Here is a 17,475-nt window from a genome sequence, read left to right as displayed (position 1 = left end):
ATGACACAATTTCCAAACTTTGGGACAAATGTAAGGAGTGTTGGGAAAAGTTACACAAACCGGGCATGGATCAAGGTGGCTACAGCAGTGAAATGCCAAATACCTTGACAATACACCTTCAACTCCCCTGCAGTTATTACTCACTAAAATAACCCTAAAGCAATGTAAAACCTCAGGTTTAATTTGAAAATAGTCAAGAGCAACTATTTTCTCTTAAATACAATATGTCAACAGCATTGGATGGGGCTCAGCAGGCTGCAGGCCCCGGCAATTAGATGAGTAAGACTTGTGGGGCCTTTCTAACAAAACTGCCTTCGCTTAAAACAAAAGACAGCTTCTAGTACCAGCATAAACTGAACACTGAGATGAATCAGGAGCATCAGTTCTCTCGAGTGGCCTAATTCTGTTCCCTCCTTTTGCCACTTGCTGTCCCAAGCACAGTGATGTCTGTGGCCAGCTCTGTAAGTGGTAGCAATGGTCAGGGGTCGCCTGCTGAGCCTCCCTCTGACAGTCTTCACTTTTCCCATTCTCACTTTTGACCCTCAGTCACTTTTTTTAATTCATTGCCCTTTCTTTGTTTTCTCCCAGGATCCTTTTCCTACAAAGGCTCCTGTGGCTTGGTTAGGGAGAGTGGTAGAAGGAGAGAACCAAGTAAGGAGCAGAGCAAAAGTCATCTTCATAAACTGGGCACAGGCCATACACGTGGTCCCCATGTCACACATCCTAAGCAACACAATATATTTGACTGATTCATTGGTCCCAATTAGGCCCTGTTTAAAATCTATTCACATAAGACTACCCAAGGGTCAGCCCCTGAAGAGCTGATCCAACACAGAGGTTTTCCCCCAAAAAAGTATAAATGTAGATAACCAGCAAGGCGTCATCAGGGGGCTCTCCCTGCTGTCTGCAAACAGGGGGACAAGTCAGGCCCCTTCAGGCACACCTGGAAGTCCTGTAGCACTTCTCCTGCACCCCACCATGCAAGCTCAGCTCTCCTTGTTCACACTGAGAGCCGGGACTCAGACAAAGCAACCCTTAATAAATACCAGATCACAAAACCTCCAACCCTCACTCAACACAACCAGTTGCACTTGCTGCTGCTTGCCAGAACCTACTGCCCACTAGCCAAGGGTAGGGAAAATGGGCTCCATCCAATGCTTAGCTCCAAACCACCCCATTTATTTGCAGTTTTTTCTGACATTTTCTAGGCAGGATCCAGTCTTGAACTCCCCTTTGGGAAAACAGCAGGGGGAATAAGGATCTGGGTGCCCGTTCCACACAGAGGGAAAGAAATGTAGGGAAGAGTTTGGCTGCTAGTCAGTAATGGCACATGGGAAGACAGGACATAGCTTGGGGTATTTGGGTAAGATTACTAGAGGACAGAGAGCATGTTCCAGCATGAACTTAGCCCCTGAGGGACCGTCTGGGTGGCAAGAAGCCTGGAACCGCCACCCATCCTGGCCCTGTTTTCCATTCCCTCAGCCCACACACACTCCCACCCTCCTGCCAGCCATGCTCCACTTGCTCCTCTCCAAAGGCTGCAACAATTGCTGAGCACGAGCAAAATAAGAGCCTTGCACTCATCGCAGCTCTTGGGGTCTGGGACACGATTTTGGCAGGAGAGCTGGAGCCACAGGAGCAAACCCAACCCCAGGACAGACCCGAGATGGCCACAAGCACTCCTCTTGAACACCCCAAGGAATAGGGCACAGACCAAGAGCTCCTGCCAGGACTGCATCCTTCTGTTATCACCTCTTCTGCAGTGAGATGCCAAGAAACACCAGAGGCTCGGAGACAAAGTAGATCCACGTGGGGCTGCTGGTGTTGAGCAGAGGACGGTGCTGCTGCCCTCCCTGCATGGTCCCCACTCACAGCTCAGCTGAGCCCTTGTCCTGTGCAGGGGGACACCAACTACCTGTTCACTGTAAGGAACAAAACACTTATAGAAGGAAAACAAAACATGAAAAAAGCCAGGACAGGCAGCAGTGGGGGGAATCTGTGTAGAAAGCAGAGTTGAAGGGACAGCCACCTTGAGAGGTGTTTTACTGTCTTGTAAAGGAAGTCAAGTTGTTCTCCCATCATGGAGTGAGGAAACATCAGTGCATTTGCCTATGGACCTCCATGCTCCCAAATAAGCCATGGGACCAGGAGCACTCACAGGCTCATAACCCTCGACACAGCTATCAAAACATTACAGCTTTGTTGCCATCATTACCATGGTAAAAACATGTTTGAACTCTGCAGAAATTCAAGAACACAGTACTTCAACAACCCACATCTGGTATTTGTCTCTTCTCTTCAACAGGTATTATCACATCAGAACTCTTTTTTTTCAAACCAGCCTTTGAGGCTCTGTTCAAAGAAGTTCAAAAACTGGCAGCTGTGTGTGAATGTCCCAGAGGATATGGCTGCATCCAGTCGTTGGATGGCCAGTCCCCAACACAGTAAGGTGTTTGTGGAGCCTGGCAGGACAGGGCAGGGACGGGGCAGCCAGCCCCAGACACTGCCCACTCCCCACAGCCACAGCTCTGAGTCTGAACTGGCAGGGAACACCACACAAGATGACCAGGGCCAGGTGAAGTTGTCATTGTTACACCACGAGGTGCCTCAGATGCCTCTTGATCCTTTAACAGCAGCCTGGCACAGGTTTCACTTACATTATACCCTGGCAGCAGCACAGGAGTAAATTCTCCTTTAGAGCTGTCCATACAGGCTCAGTCTTCCCCCTGAAATGGTGGAGGCTGCACACCAGAGCTGCTTTGGTCAGTCACCTACAGACACACAACAAACACCCTGGCTTTTCTTAAAAGCTTAATAATCAGAATATTTTATTGGCTGGATAGCCTCTTACTGAAATTACTGTAGAATTTTCACTTGTTTCAGCCAAAATTGAAAGCAATTTTGCTTAAATAAGCCTGTCTGTGCCATCAGCTCTATTTCACCAGGGAAATTTGCTCTCACTTATGCATATGACATCATCTATTGACATAACCCCACCAAAACAGGCATTTCAAACCCTTATATTCTGCTATTTCACATGCTGCAATTATTCTCAAGCTTAAATGAATCTTTGACACTACACTTGCACTGTTTCACTTCTCTACTATGCACTTTGCTTGGCTTTTGTTTTTCCAAAAAGAACCATTTTGCTTCTCGAGACCTGCACTGCTTTTTGTCATACCCAGAATCAAAACCATAGGAACTAAGGGTTTTTTAATAGCAGACTTTAAAAAATATTTCCAGTGGCTATTTAACAAACCAAATTGTACATTCTACTTAAACAACTTGTAAAAAAACTCAGTAATAAAAGAGACCTCATGCCCAATGAGCACAACCCAACAAGAGTTTACCACGTCTTGGGAAGGCAACTCCTACAGAACCCACTTGTACAAACTTCAAGCTGCTGTGGCCTGTTTAAATGCCCTTCTGTTCTCAAATAAGGGGTTTGCTGCTGTGAAGAACAGAATCAGTTGCATTAATTCTCAAGCATAACACGGATTAAAGCCAAGTTTAATGGTTACCACACAACTGCTTGAATGTTTTCTTGCTCAGTATTCTTTCAGTCTGGACACCATTGCTCAGTTACTGTACAGATTAACAGCCAAGCGTTTCAAGTGAGACAGCCTTTAGGCAGGAGCCCTGAGGAAGAGCTCAGTACCAGGCATGGCATCCATGCTTGCTTCCCTTCACCTGAAAGCCCTTACACCTTATGCGACAACCAAGGACAGTCCAAAATTTTAACTCTGCTTCTTTGTGTCATGTGCAAGCAATAATCAAAATAGCCCAGCCTCCCTGCCCATCTAGGCTTTTGCATATGCTGATTAGTTCCTCAGCATTCCCAGGAATTTATCCATTGGCACAGCTCAGTGAGTTCTCTAGGCACACCCTGCAGCATTCAAGCTAATTCCCATCTGCACAAAACCCTCACAGGAGTCATTATGAGAGGCAACCTCAGAGACTGCAGCTCCTCAGAGGAACAGCACAGCCAGCAATTCCCAAATCTGAAGTATTGCATTTTACAAGGGGAGTCACAGCCCTACAAACCCAGTAGTTAGAGAGAAACCATAAACCAAAGAGCAGCGAAGCGGGTCAGAAATTGAGGCAGGAAGGGCTGGTTTGGGCAATTATATCATTAGTGGTCACTCTCAGACAAGAATAAAGCCCCACTTACCACTTAGTCTTCTCACCAATCAGCTGTTCAGCAGCTGCAAAGCTCATGGAACTGCAAGTCAGTTGTTTTGAAAGTTAACACAAATGAGAGGAGCTGATGTGTACTTGGTGGAGAGAAGTAGCTTAAATACTCAAAGGTAAGCTCCTAGGAGAACTTTAAAGCCTCATTATCTCTCAGTTCAATATGCAAACTACCCCCAACCCATAAAAAAAGAAACAATAGTACTTTATTAAAATACTAAATTTTATTCTTTTTCCACGTACATTTAGTCTCCCCACCATTTCCATTTGTCTGACCACCACCACCACCATGCCTTATCAAAACATTCCATACATACTTAAAATGAAGCTGAGGGTGGAGTCCCGTCTTTAAAAACTAAACAGGCATTTTGGACAACACATTCTTGGCAAGGTAATCTGGATGACATTTATCAGACACAGGAGGGAAAGCTTTTCAGCATTTGTAAAAAGAACAGCCAAATAATGGTTACAGAAGTAAGACTGCAGATTTTAATGAACTGTTTAAACTGTTTTCTTTTCTTACAGACTCTGTCTCCACTGCCAGAGAGCTTGAATGACCTGGAAGTGTACACAAAGAGTTAGAAATTGGAATCCATTATTCAAATTATTTTCAGTTTACTATCCACTTATTCCATAAAATATTGACATTAAATTATAATAAAAAAATGCATATCTTTCAGAGAAAATCAAGGTGAAAGCATGACATTAGGTCCTTCTGCTAGAAGTCTGTTATTCAGACGAAGTCACAATAGTAAGAACTCAGTGAAGGTTGAGTGAGAGGATGGGTGGGGACCACCTAGGCAAATATTGGCTGAACTCTGCCTACCCTGGCTAATGTCAGAGCAGCTCCAGCAGCTGAGAACTGCTTTTCAACATTCTTTCAAGAGCCTATCTATTTGTCTATCAGACAAGTTTACTCAGGAAAGCATAAGGAATTCTGTCACTGGATAAAAGTTAACTTACAGGAATTCTGACAGTGGAATCTAAGACACATTTTAGCCCAGGCTATGTTATGTAATAACTAATTTAAAAACTTGCTTCCTGATACCACCTTCTGCCCTCTTTTAAGAGCTCAGTTCATTCTGGGACAAAACATAGCAAGAACGCCACAACCTCCATCACAAAACAGCTCCCCCCTCCCAGACACCCTCCCCAACCAAGGGCTGAACAGCAGACTGGCCTAGGTGGCCAAATTCAGCAGCAAGGAAAACCACAGCTCATTTCCTTAGCCAATACGGTGCCAAAAGGAAAATTCTGCGGGTTTAGTAAGCAAGAGATAATTTACCAACCATATAAAAGCTGGAAAAATGTAATAAAATATTAGCTTTCCTATCTTAGCAAACTAAACCCTTAAAAACCATTCCCATTTATGAATTTGAAGTATTATTTGTGGTTTGTAACCCTTTGAAACAGTCCAAAGCTTGTAAAGATTAAGAAGTGGAAAAGAATTTTTAAGTCAGGTTATAAAAGTTTTTGGACTTTATCAAGCTCCAATAAATTCAGTTACCTTCTGGTCCTCCGTCCTGAAGCAATTCTTAACATAGTTGGCAAATTTGGCTTCCATCTTAGGCAGGGTAGTACCCTATTTTGGAAAAAAAGGCAAACTTTACTGTATGCAGGCCATTTAATGATTCCAATAAATAACCTATAAAGCTGAAACCCCTTGCAACACACATGGAATTTTACTGAGCCCACCTTGTAGCTTCCCACACCAATCTGCTTTAAACCATTTTAAAGCTTTCTTCTCTACAATACCCAGGGCATTTCTCACAGGAGTGAGTGGTTATGCACTAAAACTGCTGTCCAACACTCTTGCTCGTGCTCCAGAGCATAATAGCAAGCATCACCACTACAAATAAAATAACCTTGCTTGCAGTCAGTCCCATGCTAGTCAGGTAAAGCTGTTAACTTGCTGGCTGTCAGCTGGAAGTGCTGTGGAACCTGGGGATGCACACCCCCCCGCCTTGCTCAGGGATGCTCTGGCACTATCTTGGAAAACATTAAATTAAGCTGCCTGCTACAGCAGCACCGTACACAGCATTTCCCACTGAAAACACTCTTCAGCAATAGTGTATTTTAAAGCTCCTTTTGCCAATCCTCTGCTCTGCTTCTCTCCACAGTGACAGGTCTCCTGGGACCAGCTCAGCCACTTGTGCTTATGCTGCAGAAAGAACCCTGACGTGGTTCCTGAGTCATGAACACCACCCCAGTGTCCAGGTTAGCATGATCCACCAGGATGGCACCACCCATCGCTGTCAGATCACAGCCCAGGGCTCTGCATTTCCACCCTCAGCACAACCTGTCCATGCTCACTCTGCACCCACTCTGAACTGGAACACTTTTAGTCTTGATTTGCATTCCTGAGAAGAAGTAGCCTCAAAACACTAATGATCTAAGTAGAAGATAATTCTTTAGGTGATTTTGTTTGCCACTGTAAAGGGTCAAGAACTTTATTCAAGCTTAACTAAAAATAACCCAAGAAATTGACAGAATTCTTCATAGCACCATAATCAGCCACAAATAAGTCTCCAATGAAGAATCTGCTTCAGTCACAAGTGAGGAGACAATTTCTAGGCACACTTCTTGCCAGCAGAGCAAAACCAGACACCAGGCCCTCACTCCCATGTATTCAAGGCACAGGTGTACTCAGAATACACCCCCAGCAGGCACACACTTTTAAACTTGGCTAAGGGTGAAAATTGCTATTACTTACTGCACTTTTACCCAACCAGCCTGTAACTTGGTTTCCTTTTTAGACTTAAACAGCAGCTAAGAAAAATACTCATGTGTAACTTTGAAGTCCTAGTCAAAGCTGGTAGCAAACAACAGCAGAGTGGCCACCCTGCTCCCTTCCAGAAGGTGCAAAACACCCCTTGAGGGGAGACCCAATTAAGCTCATATCCCTTCAGAAAGCAAACACTTTCAGGTCTTCAGTGACATTATCTCATATGATAAGCACCTATCTCCCTCTTCTGGAAGTTCCTGAGGCTTACAGGCATCTGGATAGCTAAGGTGGATACTGCTTCAAGACCAAGCTATTCCAACCATGCAAAGAAGTCACCCTGCTTTACTCTAGTAACCTAAAATGTGTACACTTGTTAACAAAAAGATCACCAAAGGTTTGTTATAGGATTTTTCAAATTTTAACTGAAACAGTTTACTAAGAAATACTAAATTACTACTCAGCACCACCAGAGGAATCTGGAAACAAAGTGGTTTTGTTTCTCCTCAGTACAGAGGCTTCTTTTTGTCCCAAATGTGTATTTGTTTCTCTGAGCTTAAACATCAACACCCTCTGATAACAGCCATCAGTGACATGTGACCATTTCTTAAAAACATCCAATTTTTCTGATCTGTGGAAGTATAAAAGAGAAGGCTCAAGTTTCCAAAAACTCACCTTATCTACAGACGCTTGCATTTTTGCTTTTATCTCCTCTAACGACAGAGGGACTTTTGGTGTTTTTGGAGTTAGGGTTTTATCCTTCTTGGAATCTGGAGTCTGAAATTCAATTATTAATTTTATTAGCAACTTGCACATAAAGCTACTTAGTGTATAAGACCAAGATTTATACAACAAGCATATTAGAAACTACGGAAGATTTCATACAGAATGAAAAAACAAGCTAGCACATTGTTATTCCATACAGTTTTCAAAAAGTCACGAAAGCTGAATTTGTGCTTTCCAACACATTCCTCAGAAACAAGAAAAAGTACAGTATTTAAGGTTGGAGCTAACATCCTATGCTTCTGGGGAAGTGCTTCCACAGCTCTCTCTGCTAACAGAAATGAAACCAAAAATAGCCAAAACATTGAGTGATTCAGTTTACTCCACGTGTGCAGCCAGGTCAGGTCATGCTTTAAAAGGCACATCTGCCCCGCTGCTGAGATGCTGTCCTGCCATCCAGCCCATGCTCGTTTCTGTACGACCCTTCCTGGCAGCACTTGTGAGTACACACAGCAAGGAAGAGCTGCAGGAGGAAGCAGCACACAATTACAGAGCACTGAACAGGAAACGTGTTCTGAAATGGGTCAGTTCAGTGGGAGCCACTCACAGCAGCAGCCTCTGGGTGGACTCCAGTGGCAGCACACTTGGCAGCCACCCTCGTGCACAAGGTGCATGTCTGATTTTAAACCCTGGCTGTTGTAGTTATTAATTGATCACTGAAGGGTTTCACAGGAGAACATGAAGCAGTGAACAGTATCCTCAACATGAAAAACCTAACTTAAAGGTTAGGATGTTATTTAAAGCTACCATTAGGCAAGAAAACTAGCTTTCACACTAGAATAAACCTTTTTACTTATCTGTTTTCACTCACTTTTGATTTAGATGCAGGTGTGGATGGCTTAGAGTCTTTTCCATTTTGCTTTGCTTTCTGCATATTTTTTCCTGAAACCTCACGGACTGGCTGTAAAGCAAGCACACGAGTTCATTTGCCAAATGAACAGCAAGTAAATGCTAAGATCATTAAAATAATACTCAAGATTTTGTGACAAGTTCATATACTACTTAACCTCAAGAAACTATTCTCACTATCAAGGAAACACAGTCAACATCTATCATTTAAGCAAAAAGCATATTAGAGGAACCCAAATGAAAACCTGTTAGTGCAACACAATTCAAAACATACATTCTGTTATGATACTATACAATTATGTCAGACCCTCACTTTATTTCTCTTATATATTACACCTTTCCTTACATATGACTATGCAGTCTTTGGGGGACAGATACTGCATTAACTATTATTCCTTGTTTGGCATTCCATACAGGAACACCCTCTGAGATGTGCACGGGACATGATACCGTATGCACATTAAGGAACTGGGAGTCTTACACTCCTATGTAACTCCAGGGACCATTTTGTTCAGCCACACTGGACTGGATTAGATGGCAGGAATCTGCAGTTCAGGTTGTCTTTACCAGGCTTTACCACTGTGCACTATCACCTACGGAAATTCATTAGCACAGAGCAGCACACAGTGAAGTAAAACACTAAATATTCGTTTCCAAACAGCAGATATGAACATAAGACTTCAAGCCCAAGGACACAAGTGTAAGAAAAAGAAAATGCCTCCCCTTGTCCCTCTGCAGCTGCCCTGCTGTGTGTTGGTTCCACCACCAGATGGCCTTCGAGGGCTGCCTGAACTGCACTCACGTTTACATCATTTTGTATTTGAAGGACTAGAAAGTCCTTTCCAGGCCTGCAGGACTCACAAGGGCAAACCACAACCCACTGTGACCGGGATTTGCTGCCAAACAGCCATACAGGCCCCATCCCGGACTGACAACTGCATGTGTGTGCTGTTAACCCCCCATCACCCCTCTGCAGCCAAGGAGATAAAACACGGATTGCATGCACATTCGTATTTAAATATTCTTATGTTCTATTACAATTGCTTTATACAGACTTAGTTAAATCAAATACATCCCCCATTTGCATGTGCCAGGCAGGTGTGCTTAAAACTCACTGATTTAAGGGACTACCTGCCCCATTACTGTCATATCACAGTGTGTCTATGTATACGCCACTTACTTTTTTCACTGGTGCTTTAATTTCTTCCTCATCATCCTCTAAGTCATCCTCATCACTACAATTAGAAAGGAGGTCACTCACCAAAACTCAAGATTCACATTAGGAAATAATCCTCCCCTTCCCTCCCAGTAAAATGTTTTTAATGAAGGAAGCAATCTTCCCAGCTCTACCTTATAGCTTGTTTTCACACACGGCAAGGTGTTAGAGCAAGCACTACCTTTAGAGCAGTTAAATGCACTCCCTTCTGTCTTAATACTGAAGGCAAGTAAGTATCTTAAAGACTTCCACTACTACCAATAAAGAAATTCTAGCTTTATTACAAGGTAACAACAGGAAGCCAAGTTTTATAAGCCAGTATGACACATCTGAATAACACTAATTTAGATTGCACTGTGGAGATAAATGAGGCAATTCTGCTTTTTCCCTAGCCAAGGTAAAAAAATAGCTTGCTCACTTTAACATCCAGTTATGCCACACAATTCATATTCTGAAAATTGACCCTGTATTTCAAAATACATTATCAAAACAAGAATACATACTCATCATCATCATCCTCATCTTCATCATCATCCTCATCATCTTCTGACAATTTGGGTTTTTTCTTTAAAAACAAAAAGGTATGCTAAGTGTTAATACCATTTTATGGCAATAAAGAGCAACTGCCACCCAAAAAATTTCACGGCATAATTACAATATGATCTTCTATCAATTTAGCTAAAACTCAGGAGGTTACAGCTGCCAAGTCTAAAGCTATTGACCAATTTATAGCATGCTCTGAGCACATGAACCTTTCATCTACAGGAAAGAGCTTCAATCAGCATTTCCACCCCTGCAGTACACTGATGTTTACACCAGAAACTGCACACACTCAGCTCACAGAGAGAATTCAGAGTATTTACTGCAGTGGACAAAGTTTCAAAAAAGTAGCAATTATATTCTGCCCCTCCAACAAAGCTTTGGGAACCACCTGCACTTAATCACGTTCCTGTAACTTAGTACTTGTCAAGACCCAAATACAAAATAATCCTTTTCCATATCTGAAGTGAATCCTAGCAAGCCATCCAGTATCTTACTTCCAGAGGCACTAATACCAAACCAAAATGCTTCCAACAAGGCGACTGCAAGTCCTTATACCTGTGGTGTTTTAGCTCCTCCTCCACTTGCTGGTCTCTTTGTTGAAGCGTTCACAATTTTTGCATCCTCTTCTTCCTCATCTGATTCTGGTTCTTCTTCTAATGCTGAAAAAGTGAAGGTAGCATGTAAAAACCTCTCCTCATTTAATTATGAGTAAAGCAAGACTGGTAGTAAGTAACAAAGAGAAGAGCATCACCCATCACTGAACAGCTTGGTCTTACTGAGGTGAATTGATGGGAACCATCCTACTAGTGACCAAACCAATGAGATCAGAAACTTTTCCAGCTGACTGCATGCAGGTGCTACTAGACTGAACCCAAAAGTAGCTGAACAACCATTCATACACACTGGTTTTAACACTCCTCGTTGACAAGAGGCCAAACAAAGTTAAAAGTAACATTTTCTCCATTCCTCAGGAGACACATCTTAAAACTTCTAGAGAATGATGAGTTTCAAAGACGATCCTACAAAGGAGGAGGCTAAATCCTGGCTTAGTTTAGTTTAAACTCAGACCTATTTCACGGGTAGTCTTCTCACACTCAGCTGAAAGCAGAAGGCCTACACTAACACCCACTTTCAAGGGCAGAAATTGGAACTCCAACTGCAAGGCTGACAAATGCCCCTTACCCATAACAAGGAATGTGGGTAAGAAAAGGCACACAAACATTTCAATGAACTGCTTTGTCCTACAGCCACCTCCTGCCTCCAGGGACTGTGACAAAGATTCAGGGGGGCAGTATCAGAAAAGGCACTGCTTGAGACTCCAGTTACACCCCAGCTGTACTGGTGCTGTGACAGGCAAGGCCCCACCGCACCCAGCCATACGTACCCACAAGGTGCTGCCCGCTGACGTAAACGGGCCCTGAACCGCACTTCAACCTCAGCACCACGGGCGGTGTGATCTCAAAGCCCCCTAACGAAACCTGGGGGGAAAACGTTTTCATTTAGTCAGATCTTCTGGGCAAACTGCAGTCAACAGACAGTCCATTCAAATGAAAACAAGAGCTCTGTAGGCTCCACGGTTAATGCAGTTACTCCAAGTTCCCACCTGACAGAATATTCCAGAAGTGATAAGAGTCAAATCTGGGTCAATAAGCTACCAACACGGTTTACTACATCTAATTTATCCTATCCACCAAAGCCAGACCAATTCACATTTGTTTTTAGTCCCCTTGGCAACAATGCCAATTCAAACATGATCCATCCCATCTGCTGCAGCACAATGCACTTCTACTTGTACATCATCAGCAACACTGAACCAAACCACCCAGATGGCAGATATTACAAGTAGGGTGCCCTTAAATCAAGAAACAGCAGCAATCATCTTCAGAATCTTTTAAGAGCTTGGGACATGAAGAAAAACTAAATTATTCTGATCCCACGCTCAAAGAAAGCAACACAGGCTACAGATGCATCTGCCTGCATATACATCTGTATACACTGAGATAACATGCATAATTACTATCACTTTTTAAAAAATGCATCATTTGAGCAAGTGCATTACTTCCCCAAGTGTATTACCTCCAGATGACTAAAGTAACTCTACTAGGCACAAAAAGCATGCTCATATTTACTACACATCAAAACTGACACTTGTCTTAGCACACTTACCCCTGTTCCGTTTCACCAAAATTCAGTTGACCCAAGCCATTTCTATTTAGTTTTTGTCACCCAAGACCAAATTCCCAGCAGATTTTCCCACATTCCTGCCCTTACCGTAGGCTGCACTGACATTTTCAGGGATGCCAGCACTACTTTAGTGGGGTTGCCTTCGTAGTCCAGTGCTTCTGCTTCTACAACGTGTAATTCATCTTTGGCTCCAGCCCCTAAAGTAACCTGTAAAGTCAAGAACAGGGCAGTCTGAGCAACAGCTTGAATATTTTTGAAGCCTTTTAAACTCCAAGCACTGTTCTGCATCAATTAATGTTTAAGTTTTCACTTCTGACTACTAACGGTTCCATCACACTCCATCCTAAACCAGTATCCCTCTTTCCCCTCAACACTGGCACTTCCAAGGTCCCAGTCCAGGCACATTTTGAGCCAGTGAAATTGGGCCTTTTGCTGCTGGATCACTGCATTGGAATGGGTGACAAGTTCAGTCAGCCCTGAAGCTGGTCCAAGGAAAGAACCTAAACCACATGTCAAGACAAAGGGTAAAATCTACCTCTTTCACAGGATCACAGCCTATATCCTTCCCCTTCCCGCCCTATTTCACCTGCCAGTGGCTTCCCTTTGTCACACTGCACTTTTTACTTGTCATTCACTGAGGAGTCAGGTCTGACAACAGCTCAGTTCAGCACTGTCATTTATGCACATGCCTTCTCCTTTATTTTACCATGGACCAAGAGCTGCTGTCCCAGGACATTTCACAACTCAAGTGCCTGGATTTCTTACTCTGAGTATGGGTCTGGCACTTCCTCAAGTTTCAAAATTCATAGCTGCAGGGAGGCAAATGTGTGACATGCATCGGTCAGGCCTGAAATTCCAGTTCACTCAACCTCTGGCTTCTGTCTGAGTCAGGACTACATGCAGAAGATGTAAAAACCAAGAACCCCTTGAGGTACTGCAATTGTTCTGGGGACCAGTGCACAAGGCTCTGTGCTTCCCTGCCCACACAAAGAAAGCCTTCCACTCTCCACAGAAGATGTGGGTGTGAACACTTCAGGCAGAGGCACACAGAGTTTTCATTTTTCAAGAGCTGAGCTTTAAGGAGGCTACAAAGGTCCAGACTAGATGTATCAGACTGAAGGCAGAGAAATAAAATACTGGATTTACTACTCCATGCAAATTTTGTTACTGCTAATTCCAAGAGGTGATGTTGCTGCTCTGATCTCACCTCTTAACAGGCTGGCAAAAACACTGAATTGCTCAGCTGGAGAGACAAATTTTAGAGCATGCCCTCCACCCCCAGTAACTGCTGTCATTTGCACCAGTTCAAGTAATACTACAGCACTTACTTTTCATGTATTTCCTAAGTGTTTGGCAAACATCCATTCACTACACTAAAGGAAGGCACTGACTAAACAGGTAATGAAGCAGTGACCATTCCTCTCTATTCTCAGCTATTTTTAGCAAGACATTTACAGGAACTCTCATGCCACTTTAAACCTCTACATGAATTAATACTCTTGCGCTTTTACTCTTTTTCTCCCCCTCTTTCTGCACCTCATGCCCAAGAGCATCACATCTGTATCTTAATGGGCACTGTCAGCCTTTACACAACCAGGCTTGTAACTACCTTCACACTTTATCTTTTATCAAGCCCTTCCACTACTCACCAAGGAATTTTCTGTTTGTAGCCATGTCCAAGACCTTCCAAGTCTCTTAAACATTTCCAGTTTGCCACTTGATATGTTAACACCCATTTCTCTTACCTTTCAAAAAGTAGGTTACTGAATTAGCTTCCCTCCCCCTCCCCAACCCTAACAACAAAGTAGTGCCATGGATGAAGTGCCTTTTGAAAGGTAAGAGAAATGGGTGTATACTTTACTGTTATATTCTTCCACCAAGACATTTTACTTAAGAACAAATTACTCGTTGTCAGGCCCAGGCTGTAATTTTCATAATATACAAGGACTGACATGACTCACATAACCAGAAGTGTTTTAAGTAACACTGTATTTGGAGAGCATTATCATGCTTGTCACCTGTAGGAAGCAATTCTGCTGCGGGAATTAGTCCACAATTATAAGACACTCTCGTTTCATCATCAAAACACCTCTTTATATTCAAATAAACACAGCAATAAGCTATTGCCATGAGATGCTACAACTTTTCCATGAAGGGAAAACCTGTGTTGGGGCACACTGATGTTCTCCTACCCAAGAGCAACATGGTCAGTCCAGAACAAAGTCCCTGAATACTGTGTCTGGCTTGTGTGGCACCAGAAAGATCCAAGGACACCTCCAAGAACTCGGTGTGCAGATCCCATTCCCAGGATCAGCGAGGAGTCTGCGAGATGAATTATCTGAACGGGAGATGGGCTTTCCTCAGAGAGGGCAAACCAAGAACAGTAAATCAAAACATAAATTTTGTTCCTTCTCATTTAGACTAACTTATTATCGGCTTCTGGGCAAGAAAAAAAAAATGGAATTATGTTTTGGAACATACTGAAAAGCTTTTCAAAATAAAGTCTCTAATGAAGTCTAAGAAAGTGCATTTATTCCTTTAAATCTGTCCTTGCCCCTGTGCTCCTGCAGCACCTGCACTATTGTATTCGAGATGCCTGAGTGCATATTTTGGCATTTTATTATATTTGCTGTACACTGATTAACCTACTGTGAATTGGTTTTCAACCCTTCCCAGCCTTCCACTTCTTGCTGTAAGCACTGAAACACCACTGGATGCACTCCTTCCAATACAGCAAAAGTGATATATGTTCTACTTCCAGTAAGAGATTATTTAACAGATTTGCCTAAAAAACACTTACCACAAAAAGAATAAAGTTTGGGGGAAAAAAATGATACACAAAAAATCTCACCCCCTGCATCACCGCACATAAAAATTGAAAGGTTAAGACCAAACAATACTTGCCGTTCTCAGAGACAACTGATGCTCATTTTCTTCATCATCTACTTTGAACTGATAGTCCTTATCTGCTTTAAGTTCACAACCTGTGAAAAGACGATTTAAGTATAAGCCTCCTGTTTTACCTAAAAGGCAGGTATTTGTTAATTCTTTATTTCAGACTTGCTGCTTTTCTAGAACTCGCACGGGGCATTAGCGGCTCGCAGGCGGGGGAACACGTGGGGTGGGGAAAAACCCAGGCGAGCCCGCGGCCTGGCGCCGAGCGCGCAGCTCCCGCGTGGCCCGTTCCGGCCCATCCGCTGTGAGAGCCCTCCCGCCCGGCGTCCCCCGCGCTGCCCGCGCCGGAGCCACCTCCAGGAGGGCCCGGCAGGGCGGTCGGGCCCGCGGGGCATCCCCGCGCCCGGCCCCGCCGCGCTCCACGTGCTCCGCCCGCCGCGGCGCTGCCATGTGCTCGGCGGGCGCGCCGCGTCCTTAGGAACGGGCGGGAGGCTGCGGGAACAAAGCGGGGCCAGGGCGGGCCGGGCCGGGCCGCGGGCGGGCCCCGCGCCACGTGCGGAGTGCGCGGGAACGGCCCGGCCGGACCCTCCCCCCACGCCGTGAGGGCCGCGCTCGGCCCGCACAGGCCGCGGCCACGCGAGGGGCCTGCCCGGCCCCGGGGGCGGCGCGGCCCGGGCGCGTTACCGAAGAGGAAGGTCTGCGGGCGCAGCGGGCCCATGCTCTCCATGTCCATGGCGCTGTCCTCCATGGCGGCGGGCGGGGCGGCGAGCGGAGCGGGGCAGAGCGGACACGCAGCGGCGCGGCACGACACGCACTAAAGGAAGCCCCGCGCCCGCCCCCGCGCTCTTATAGCCCGCCAGCTCTCGCGAGATCCGCGGCGACGGCCACGCCCCCCGGCCCCCCTCCCCGCGCCGCCCCTGCGCACGCGCGAAGGAGGGTCCCGCGCGCGCGGGGGGCGCGGGGGGCGGGGCCTCGGTGTGAGGGAGGGGGGGCAGACATGGCGGCCTGAGGGGCGGGCACCGTCCTGCCCAGCCCCGCCGGGGCCGTACCCGACCGGGGCCGTACCCGACCGGGGCCGCGCCTCCCGAGCCTCCCGGGGGCCGCAGGACCGACGGGCTCCCTCGCGGCCGCACGACACGCGGCGCAGAGCTGCTCCGGCGGCAGCGGGGCCCTGCTGAGGGGGAACGTGCTCTTCCCGCTCCTCCGCTGCGTGTGCCTGAGCTGGGCGATCCTGTGGGCTTGGACCGAAATAAAAACTGAACAAAAGCAGCACCTTTCATCGTCCGCTGCCTGCTGGGATGAGCTCCCATCCCCAGGTGCTGTTCCCTGCGCCACCGGCTCGGGGACAGTAATCCTGTGGGAAACGCCTTTTCGGCTGGTGCGTGATGGGAGCAAACCACTTTTTAACGTGAATTAGCACATGGGGAGGAAATCTGTCAACAGCGGATTTGGAAGTCGCAGGGTTATTTTATACTCGGAGCTACAAGCCCTGGAAGGACAGGTGGCCCTGGGTGGACCCGCCATCCACACTGCAGGCTGTCCTGGCCAGGGCTGGGCAGCACAAGTCAGGTCCATTGGGTGCTGATCTCTGCATTACTTCACCTGAGCGCCCACTCTGCGAAAGTTTATAGGCTCTTGTTGCTCATCTCTTCGCGTATTTGAAATGTGCAACTTGTATCCTGTGCATCCAGTTTTCATAAAGGAACAACGTTAAATGGATGTCGCTGAAAATGAGACAAACTGAGATGAAAAATAACTGGCAGGGTGATAAAATGAAAGCTACCTGTCAAAGATTCCCCTTTCTCACTCTCCTACGAAGGTGATCCCCTTGCAAACAGTAAATACAGTTCCTGAGAACGTACACAGTTCTGAGCTTAGCTTTGGGTGTAAAGTCTCCTGTTTGCAAAATACAGTTACTTTCCCAAGCTGGAGGTTGCCTGAGCCATGGTCTCACCAGGATACGATCCCCTACAACGCTGTGAACGTTACAGGTCATGCACTGAGGTGGTGTCGGGTGGATTGCCACAGGCTGACTGAAACCTGCCTGTGTGTGAAAACAAGGCACAGGAATAAATGGGAATGCAGCTTAGCA

The 17,475-nt window shown here is 45.5% G+C and overlaps 1 protein-coding gene across 1 annotated transcript; it reads right to left on the bottom strand.

Moving 5' to 3' along the window:
• Positions 1–4,393: 4,393 nt before the first annotated feature.
• Positions 4,394–16,223, bottom strand: NPM1 (nucleophosmin 1). Its single transcript, XM_050312102.1, has 11 exons — positions 16,068–16,223; positions 15,393–15,472; positions 12,576–12,695; positions 11,689–11,782; positions 10,860–10,963; positions 10,265–10,326; positions 9,726–9,780; positions 8,508–8,597; positions 7,589–7,690; positions 5,699–5,773; positions 4,394–4,749 (listed from the first exon to the last, which is right to left on the bottom strand). Exons 1-11 carry the CDS (start codon positions 16,129–16,131, stop codon positions 4,711–4,713), a joined length of 885 nt encoding a protein of 294 aa, XP_050168059.1. The 5' UTR covers positions 16,132–16,223; the 3' UTR covers positions 4,394–4,710.
• Between the last annotated feature and the right edge of the window lie 1,252 nt (positions 16,224–17,475).

The sequence above is a fragment of the Myiozetetes cayanensis genome, unplaced genomic scaffold, assembly GCF_022539395.1.
Source record: "Myiozetetes cayanensis isolate MyiCay16 unplaced genomic scaffold, myiCay2020 scf17, whole genome shotgun sequence".
Lineage (NCBI taxonomy): Eukaryota > Metazoa > Chordata > Aves > Passeriformes > Tyrannidae > Myiozetetes > Myiozetetes cayanensis.
This window is presented reverse-complemented; position numbering and strand designations above follow the sequence as displayed.